General features: G+C 48.7%; 1 protein-coding gene across 1 annotated transcript; it reads left to right on the top strand.

The window, feature by feature from the left end:
- The first annotated feature begins 4,625 nt into the window (after positions 1-4,625).
- Positions 4,626-5,646, top strand: LOC123152293 (uncharacterized). Its single transcript, XM_044571874.1, has 2 exons — positions 4,626-5,159; positions 5,245-5,646. Exons 1-2 carry the CDS (start codon positions 4,672-4,674, stop codon positions 5,588-5,590), a joined length of 834 nt encoding a protein of 277 aa, XP_044427809.1. The 5' UTR covers positions 4,626-4,671; the 3' UTR covers positions 5,591-5,646.
- The last annotated feature ends 4,945 nt before the right edge of the window (positions 5,647-10,591 follow it).

The raw sequence follows: 10,591 nt of genomic DNA, 5'->3' as shown, positions 1-10,591 counted from the left end.
TAAAATACAGATGACCCTCGGGATGCGCGACTCCCAAGGGAAAAAGGCTAGGTGGCGAATGGTAAAACCAAGGTTGGTCCTTGCTGGAGGAGTTTTATTCAAGTCGAACTATCAAGGGGTTCCCATTATAACCCAACCGCGTAAGGAACGCAAAATCCGGGAACATAACACCGATATGACGGAAACTAGGGCGGCAAGAGTGGAACAAAACACCAGGCATAAGGCCGAGCCTTCCACCCTTTACCAAGTATATAGATGCATTAATTAAATAAGAGATATTGTGATATCCCAACAAGTAAACATGTTCCAACTAGGAACAACATCTCCATGTTCCAACAAGGAACAAACTTCAATCTTCACCTGCAACTAACAATGCTATAAGAGGGGATGAGCAAAGCGGTAACATAGCCAAACAACGGTTTGCTAGGACAAGGTGGGTTAGAGGCTTGGTTCAACAATATGGGTGGCATGATAAGCAAGTGGTAGGTATCGCAGCATAGGCATAGCAAAAGAGCGAGCAACTAAGCAAGCAAAGATAGAAGTGATTTCGAGGGTATGGTCATCTTGCCTGAAATCCCGCAATGAAGAAGAACGAGTCCATGAAGAAGATAAACGAACGTAGTCGAACGGATCCTCACACACACGACGTTATCGGAACCAACCCGAAGAAGCAACACCGGAAAGAAGCAAGCAACATAGTAAACAACCAACACATCAACATGGCATGATGCACAATCGAGTATGATGCATGTCCGGTTTAATGAAGCATGGCATGGCAAAGTGCACAAACAATACTACAAATTAAGTGGAGCTCATTATGCAACGGAGTTACATATTGAAGAAAACACCACATGACTTATCTAGTTCTCTCTCGTTTATGTACCCAACAATATTAAATGTTGTTAAACATGGCAAGAGGTGAAGCATATGAAAACTACCTAACTCGGCAAGTTTAAATGAGGCCGGAACAACAAGCAACAAGTTCGGAAAAATCCTCATGTGCATATTTTGGTTGTGGTACTGATCTGTCCTAAACACAATTTTAGAGTTATTAAACATGCAAAGTAAAGCCACCATGTTAAACTAGGCAAAATTCTACCCCATTTACATATAAAGATTATTAGGTTTGGAGCTACGGTTATTTAGTTATGAATTAAAGCATTTTAGCATGACATATGGGCAATATTACACAAACAACATTTTAAACATTTTAAACATGGATGAAAGTGCCATATTATTAAACTAGATGAAATTCTAAGCATCTTTCATATATAAATTGTTTTAATCCGATGCACGGTTAAATAGTTATTAAATGCATGAACTCTAGGGACTAAACTGCAAAACTGTTATCTCAGGGTTAATACACAAATTTGTAGATGCTGGAAAAAAACATGATATGGGCCGAAACACGAACTGGGCCAACAACAGGAAAGGAAGGTGGGGCGCCTGGGGGTGCTGCTTCACCTAGTCGGCCTTGGCCCGCTCGGTTTAGGACTGGAGGAGGCCGGATCAGGGGGAAGTAGGCTGGGCCTTGGCAGCGTCCCAGTGAGGCGCTGCACGAGCGCGTGGCTGCGGTCAACGAGATCGAGTGGTTCCAGGCGTGGGGGAACTGCTCTGCTCGTCTCTGAAGACAAACGACAGCGATGGGTTGCAGAGCGACACCGGGGACTTGCGGGCGACGCAGGTGGGTCTTGGGCGCGGCTCTGCAGGGCCGTGACGCGCGCGGGGACGGCCGGATCCAAGTATAGGGCGGCGAGGCAGGGGACCTGTAGGCGTGCGACGATGAGGAGGTTGGGGGCGCCGGTGTCCCGTGCCAGCGATGAGCGGCGGAGGAAGTCCATGGCAGCAGGAGACTCGGGAACGGCGGCGGACTTGGCGTGGCGGAGCTTGCTGCCGGCGAGGCACGGGAAGGGGAAGCAGAGAAGGTCGCGGGCTCCTGGAAGAAGATGGTGGCGGCTTGAGGAGTCTCTCGTTGCAGATCGAGGGAGTCAGGCGGCACCCCGGTTCCTGTGGAGAAGAGGCAGGAAGGTGAGACGGGAAAGAGAAGGGAAGAAGAAAAGAGAGACATGGAAGGAGAGGGCGGCCCTGCTGGAGCTCGTCTTGGCAGGTTCGGGCGGCAGACGGAGCAGCTCCGGCGGCGGCACTCGCCAATGCGGTCGAGCGGGAGGAGGCTCTCGGGCTCGTGCTAGAGCTGGGAGGCGCTGGGGCTGCAGAGGCTCTGGGTCGTCGGATATGAGATCCGGTGGTCCATATCGGGTGGAAAGTGGCTGTGGTGGTTGGCTGGATCTGGATTCGAAGAGAGGTGGGAGGAGGCTGCGGGTATCAAGGGAGGGGATCCCGAGAGGATTTGGGTAGAGTGGCGGCGGGATGGGACATCTCCCTAGGATCTAGGGTTGGGCTATAAATATACATATGAATTTAGTTTAGGGGTTACCTCGTCTCTTCGATCATAGTCGGACGGTCGTGAATAACTAGGCTAGGAAGCTCAATTAAGAAAACAAAGATGTTTTGTAGACGTTTGGGGATGATCTGGCACAAGGGTGATTACTGCCCGGGTCGGGTTCGGGACAACTTTCGGACACGCGCGAGGAGGGCCGCGGGCTGACAAGAGAGTTCAGGTAGGGCCTGACGGTAGGTAGTGAGCTGTGTAGACGGTCTCGAGCTGAGAGAAGATAAGAGAGGGAGGCCCGGCGACTGTTTTCGGAGACCGAAAAACGTCTGACGTTAGACCGGCTATATTGCCGCTATAGTTTAACGGTTGGGCTATCAAACGAGCTCCGAATGCGATGAAACTTGGCAGGCGACCTACTAACAACATAACAACACCACATGCCAACTTTCATCCCATTCTGAGAACATTTTCCGGCCACTTATAAAATACTATTTCGGACATGCCGCGTGCGCGTGCGAGTGTGGTTGGGCTCAGAACGGACAACGGACGGAACTGGGGGAACCCGGACGGATGCAAGTTTTGAAAACATGATGATGCAATGCGGATGATGACATGGCAAGATGCAACACGCAAGCAAATGACAAGGCAACAACAGTGAATAACTGGAGGACACCTGGCACATCAGTCTCGGGGCGTCACAGCAGATGTGAAACCTCCACCAAAGTTGCTGGCGCCCCACGTTCCACCGGAGCGAGCGCCGCCGCTAGATCGCTCGTCCCTCTCCCCTCCTCTGTGCGTGTCTCTTATTTCCTTTGCTCTGCTCCGATGCCCGGCCTTGTGTCGTCGCCTTGCTTTGGTCCTTACACCTGCAACGGCCGTTTGCCGCGACTGCCTTGGACCCCCGACGCCTGCGGCGACGGCCTCGTGGCTCTTGTAGACGCCAAGCCACGCCTCGGCCTCTCCTCTAGCCTCCTGTCGCGCCCGCCAAGCCATGCCTGGCCCTCTCCTCCAGCCTCCTCTCGTGCCCGTGTGGATCTCGCGAGCCAGCCCCGTCCGCCTCCGGCCGATGCCAGCACGCAGAGCCGTCGTCCGTGCGCTCAAGCCGGCTCAGACCGCCGCCTTCTCAGCTTGGCCACACCAGCCGCCCCTCTGAACTTCCCCGTCGGTCTTCGCCTCCTGCACGAGCCCCCGTCGTCCGTGCGCTCCGGCAGCTCCCCGTCGCGCCAGAGACCGCCTCGAATCTTCCTACCGAGGCCTCCGCTGCGACCAGCCTTTAACATGGGTCGACGCTGGCGGCAAGCAGTGGCGCGTGCCCGGCGGTGGAGAACGGCAGAATAAGCGTATGCGCGGTGGTGAGCCAGTCCAATAAGAGATAAGGATCGCATGCATAATTTCCAACAAATGCAGTGGTTTTTGCGTAAAAACGAAACATTTTTCCAGAGTGCCACTTAAATAGGGAGTACGGGTTGATTTCAAAGAAACAAAGGGGCTTTTTCGCAAAAACGTCGACGACGTACGACCTAATCGCTTTATTATTATTAGGGGAGATTAAAACACCACAAGTAAAAGCTTACACGGTACATACTCTGTTTCAATTTGAACTGTCAACACGTTTTATATTTAGGAACAAAGGTAGTAGATTTCAGTAGACCTCGTCATAAAACTTCAAAAACCTTAATTTGTTAAACGCAAGTAAAACCACAATTTTAAACCTTATCTATAGGAATTTGTAAAATCCGACGCAAGTTCAGGGAAGTGACAAAATAGATCCTCAAATCATGGTTTTCGAGGCTAGTATGCCAGTGGGAAGCTTTTGTATAGGAATTTGCAGGAAGCTGAACACACAAATGCTTTGTTTACAATATGGCCGAGCTATTTTGTTAGTCATCACTTGTAATATCTGTTATTTCTCGTATTCTTTGCACTATCATGATAGTTGATGAATAGATTAAAAGTTTTTCTAAAAAAAAAAGACCAAAGGCTGAACTTGGATGGTGAGAATCAGCTTGGCTTAAAATTGTTTGATGCGTCGTGTCGCTCCTCTTGATGCAAACGTACCTTTCTTTGCAACTTTGATACAAACGTACTCAAAGTAAACTCGGACGAGGCTATCCTTTTGCTGTTCTATATGATTCGTGGCCGTCCGTGTTAATTAGCGTCGACGGTCAGATATTCACGTTTCTTTTCACGTTCAGGTTTAGGATTTCCTACTATCTGTACAACTTCCTTATATTATCGGGCTGACGGTCTGGGCGGACGAACAAACCTAACGAAACAAGATGGGAATAAGGTCGAGGAGGCGAACCAGAGCCGCATCAACTGATCCACCGTGCCGCCGCCGCCACCACCGCCGCCGCCGCACGGTGGACGTGCATAGTTTTCCTTGGTCGGTGATGTGGAGGGACTGGGCGGCTCTCCCCCGCGACGTACTGTGGCTCATCCTGAGCCTTCTCCCGCAGGCCGACATCCTCCGCGGCGCTGGGTGCGTGTGCGTCTCGTGGCGGCAGCTGGCCGTCGACGAGCCGCTGCTGTGGCGGCACATCGTCCTCGCCGCCGACAAGGACAAGGACAAGGGCAAGGACTCGGACTCGGACTCGGACTCGGACATAGACTCGGACTCGGACACAGACTCGGACACAGACTCAAACTCAGACCCACCGGCAGGGTGGCAGGCGACGGCGTGTGCTGCCGTGCGGCGCAGCGCCGGCCATTGCGAGTCCTTCCGTGGCCCCGTCGACGACATTTTCCTGCTCTACTTGGCAGACAGGTAGGCACCCCACGCGGCCATCGATCAGTTGATCTACAATCTGGTCACACATGCATCTCCCTGATCAACGTCTCAATAACCACAGGGCGCCATTGTTGCAGAGCCTTCACGTGACATGCCCGTACGACATGGGCCGCACCCGCATGGAAAGCGAGATCTTCATCACGATGGTGGTGAAGAAGCTCCCTCTGCTGGAGCAGCTCGTGCTGTCCGACGGCCTGATCGAGCCAGGCTCGTTGGCTGCCTTCGCCGACCACTGCCCACGCTTCCGGCTGCTCAACGCCGGCGGCTGTCACACCTGTGGCCGCATCAACAACACGTTGCGAGCGAGGCTGGAGAGCAGGATCAAGGATGTCCGGCTGCCAGTCCTGGCCGGCCGCTGCGGATGGATCCGCTTGATGCGTCCTCGGACGGGACGTTTGCGCGGGTAGCAAGTACCCCCGAATTAAACATTCGCGTAATTTGATTATAGAATCTGTCTATCTCACATCTAATATCTCACATTTAAGATGATGCCATTTTTTTTATTGTCCAGCCAAGCTGTTGTTTTATTGTTTGTTGGTTTTCTATCCGGCTCAGTTTTTGAAAAAAAAAGACGCAAAACAATAAGGCGCACGCACCAGGTGTCTAAGATGATGCCATTTTTTTATGGCCAGTACTAGGCGCCGGTCCGCCGGCGCTAGATTCGGCCGGTCAGACCCAGCCGTTCGATCTGGTACAGTACAGCCGTCCAGAAAAATCATTCGCTCCGATCTAGCCTTCCCTTCCGTCTTCTTCCTTCCCACGAATCCCAAATAAAATCCCACGCCGCTGTCCCCGCGGCTCCGCCTTCGTGTGCAGCTCGGCGAGGGGAACGACTGCCGGCCGCCGCGCGCTTGCACCTCTATTCCTTGTAGCCCCTCTGCTGCTCGCCGGAGAACCTTCTCGCTAGTTAATTTTCAGTTACAAGCTCCACCTCAGAGTTGCAACTCCCCCGTCAACGCTCCATGGTTGTGGCACCCAATGTGTCGCCTCCGCCACTCGTCGTCGACCCTCGCTGCGACTGACGACCACCATTAAACGACATTGAGTGGATGTAGCAAAATACATCGCTGGGTAGTAGCAAAAAACACCAACGGTGGCAGCAAGAAAAATTGGTCGCCGGCGTCACAGCTCCGCCACCACGGATGTAGCAAATTACCTCGCCGATAGTAGCAAAATTAGACGACGATGGCAGCAAAAAGAAATTTGGCTGCCAGCGTCGCAGCTCCGCCATCATGGATGTAGCAAATTACCTCGCCGATAGTAGCAAAATCAGACGACGGTTGCAGCAAAAATGTCACCGTCATCGCGGGGGCGCAGGTCCGCCATGATGAATGTAGCAAAATCGTTTGCCGGCTGCAGCTTTTTGCGCCGCTGCTTCCAGCTTTTTGCATCGATGGTTCCAACATTGGCAGCGACGGTGTGGTTGCAGCTCGCGGACCGCCGACCGCCGATTAGCCGCTGTGCAGGTTACAGCTTGCCGACCACCGGATGTAGCACCGCCTGATGCCGGTTGTAGCGCCGCAGCCGTGGGGAGGCAAGAGCTGCGCGAGCACCGCATCAGCAAAGTCGCTCCTCGGGAAAGATTGACGTGCTTGACCACCATGGCTTGCAGTCTGGAGGAAGGGGATTTGGGAAGAAAGAGATGTGGAAAAACGAGTGGACGTTGTTGTCTTGGGGAAGATAAGACGAAGAAGGAAGCGGTGCGTGTGGGGCCAGAGTGACGTGTTGCATGCTCGATGGCGCAAAGCGCGTTAGCGAGCGAGGCGTCCGGCCCAGTTTCGGCCGGTTCGCCGATTACAAACATTTACCTTTTTTTATTGTCCAGCCAAGCTGTTATTTTATTGTTTGTTGGTTTTCTATCCGGCTCAGTTTTTGGAAAAAAAAAAGACGCAAAACAATAAGGCGCCCACCAGCTGTCGAACTTCCAACCTCCTATTCCTACACACACACTTACAGCCACTACAACTAAGGACTATTCTTGTGTAATAACAGACACGAACATTTAATAACTCGGTCAGCATCAGATCTGGTCAGTGGTCACTAGCTGCGTTTTCCACTTTTATTATTTTATAATTAATTTTCTGTAAGGAACAAAGTTTGGTCAAAACAAATTTCAAAAAATATGTTCATGAATTTATATATTTTTCAAATTATGAAAAATGTTAACGAATACCAAAAAGATTCTAATTGCGGTGAACAATCCATTAATATATGATGATCACTTTCTGAATACACACTTTTTTTTGCAATATACGGTGAACATTCTATTTTGATATACGGTGAACTTTTTTATATATGATGAACTAAAAGCGAACTTTTTTATATACATTGAACTAAAAGCAAATAGGAAAAAAACAAAAGAAACGAGAAAACCAAATAGAGTAAACAGATAAATAAGAAGAGAACAAAAATGAACACATTTTGATTTTTTTTAAATCATAAACATGAACAATTTTAGAAAAATGAACAAATTTAGATATTTGAAACTTGTGAATTTATGAAAAAAGAAAAAAAATCATAAAAATGAGATAAATTTTTGAAAAATAGAAAAATAAAAGCAGAGCAAAAACAATGAAGAAAATGATAAATAAAAAACAAAAAACATGAAGAAAGCAAAACAAAAAATGTATCCTAACTACTTGGGCCGGCTCATCTGCAGTTTGTTCGCTGATGAGGGTGGACTTGCAGCTAGGACAAAAAAAAGTCGGACCCGTAGTGGCAAGTCGAGGGTGGACTCTCAATTGGGAATAAAAAAGGTCAGACCCGAGTTGCGAGTCGAGTTTGGATTTGCAACTGGGACCAAAAAGGTTGGGCCCTAATTGCGATTCAAGGGGTGGAATTGCAACTAAGAAAAGAAAAGGTCGAGCTCCAGTTACGAGTCAATGGTGGAATTGCAACTGGGATAAAAGATTAGGTCCCAGTTGCGAATCGTGGGTGGACTCCAAATTGGGACTAACAAAGTTCGGGCCCCAATTGCGAGTCGAGTGTGGACGTGAAAACAAAAGAGAGGTTGAGCCCTAGTTGCGAGTCAAGGGTGGACTTGCAACTCAGACACAAAAGGTTGGGCCCCGGGTGCGAGTCGAGGGTGGACTTGCAACTCGGACGAAAAAGGTTGGGCCCTAGTTGCGAATAAAGGGTGGAATTGCAACTCGAACACAAAAAGGTTGGGCTCAGTTGTGAGTCAAGGGTGGCTTGCAACTCGGACAAAAATGGTTGGGCCCTAGTTGCGAGTAAAGGGTGAACTTGTAACTCAGACAAAAAAGGTTGGTCACCAGTTGCGAGTCGAGGGTGGCTTTGCAACTTGGGAAAAAAATCTACCCCCATTTGTGTCGAGAGTGAACTTGCAACTAGGACAAAAATGATTCAGGCCCAGTTAAGAATCGAGGATGGACTTTCAACTAGGACAAAAAAGGCCCGAGCCCCGTCGCGAGTCAAGGCTATACTTGCAATTAGGACCAAAAGTGTCGAGACCCGGTTGCGAGCGAGAGTGCAATTGCAATCGGGAAAAAAGGCCATGGCCCAGCTGCGACTCGAGGGTGAACTTGGAACTCGGACAAAAAAGGTTGGACCCCAACTGCGAGTTGAGGGTGGACTTGCAAATGGCACAAAAAATGTCATGTCCTAGTTACAAGTCAAGGGGGGTATTGCAACTAAAACAAAAAAGTTCGGGCCTCAATTGCGAGTTGAATGTGCACTTGCAACTGGAAAAAAAATCAAACCCAGTTGTGAGTCGACGATGGACTTGCAACTGGAAAAAAAGGCCGGGTTCCAGTTGCGAGTCGAGGGTGGACTTGCAACTCGGACAAAAAAAGTTCGGGCCCTAGTTGCGAGTCGAGGGCGTACTTGCAACTGGGACAAAAAAGGTCAGGCCTGAGTTGCGAGTCAAGGGTGGCTTTGCAACTTGAGAAAAAAGGTCTACCCCCATTTGTGTCGAGAGTGAACTTGCAACTAGGACAAAAATGATTGAGGCCTAGTTAAGAATTGAGGATGGACTTTCAACTGGGACAAAAAAGGCCGGAGCCCTGTCATGAGTCAAGGGTATACTTGCAATTAGGACCAAAAGTGTCGAGGCCAGGTTGCGAGTCGAGAGTGCAATGGCAACCGGGAAAAAAAGGCCATGGCCCAGTTGCGACTCGAGGGTGAACTTGGAACTCGGACAAAAAATGTTGGACCCCAATTGCGAGTTGAGGGTGGACTTGCAACTGGGACAAAAAAATGTTATGTCCTAGTTACAAGTCGAGGGGGTATTGCAACAAAAACAAAAAAGTTCAGGCCTCAATCGCGAGTCGAAGGTGCACTTGCAACTAGAAATAAAATCGGACCCAGTTGCGAGTCGACGATGGACTTGCAGCTAGAAAAAAGGTCGAGTTCCAATTGCGAGACGAGAGTGGACTTGCAACTCGAACAAAGAACGTTGGGCTCCAGTTGCGAGTCGAGGGCGTACTTGCAACTGGGACAAAAAAGTCAGGCCTCAGTTGCGAGTCGAGGGATGGCAAAAGCTGAGCCGAACATGCCTAGACAACAAACATGATATGTAATAAAACAAACAACAACAAACGAGGCGGAAGGTAAAGAGAACGCTTTCATGAAAATTACAGGAACTAAATTAACCGGTGAATTTTAAAACTTACAAAATTTTAAAAATCATGGATTAAAAAGACCAAAAAAATAAATAAAACCAAAAACAAAAGTTTAAGAACCAAAATAAAATAAATTAGGAAAAAACAAACAAGGGAAAACCAAACAACTTTATAGCAAAGTTGTATCCTACTATAATGCACTTAGATGTAAGGCACCATTTCACATCTATAGCAACCCCGTAAAATAAAAAGGTCAAAGAAAATGGAAAACCAAATAGAGACAATAGAGGAAAGAAAGAAAAATAAAAACAACTAGATGATAATTCTTAACAAAAAAACACATTAAAATATGTAGAAAATACAAAAAACGCTCAGGGAAAAAAAAGAAAAAGAAACCACAGCACGCCCAGCATTCCCTTCCATCTTCTCCCCGTCACACATTTTAGAAAATACAAAATGCAAAAAAAGAAGTTGTATCTGGCCGTGTGGACATAATGATGCGATCTATCGATCCATCACAACAAAATGCATGCACGATCCATGAGCCCATAAAACACACAAGAAAAAACAAATAAACGGGCTAGCGAACAAACAAACTACAGAAATCCCACTAAAAAAACTACAGAAATCGGCTTGCTGCGGGAAAGGAAAACAGCCCACCCATCTCCGTGTCGTAGAAAAGGGCCAACGGGCGAGACAAGAAAGCGTGACGCGGGACAAGCACGAGATCTCCCTTGCACGAATTTTAAAGACAAAAATCCAATGATAAAAGACTTAGATGTGAGATACTATTTCACATCTAGATGTGAAATAGCAAACCTGTTGGTT

This window comes from Triticum aestivum, chromosome 7A (genome assembly GCF_018294505.1).
Source record: "Triticum aestivum cultivar Chinese Spring chromosome 7A, IWGSC CS RefSeq v2.1, whole genome shotgun sequence".
Taxonomy (NCBI): Eukaryota; Viridiplantae; Streptophyta; class Magnoliopsida; order Poales; family Poaceae; genus Triticum; species Triticum aestivum.
The sequence above is the reverse complement of the archived record's forward strand: the minus strand, read 5'-3'. Positions and strand labels throughout refer to the sequence as shown.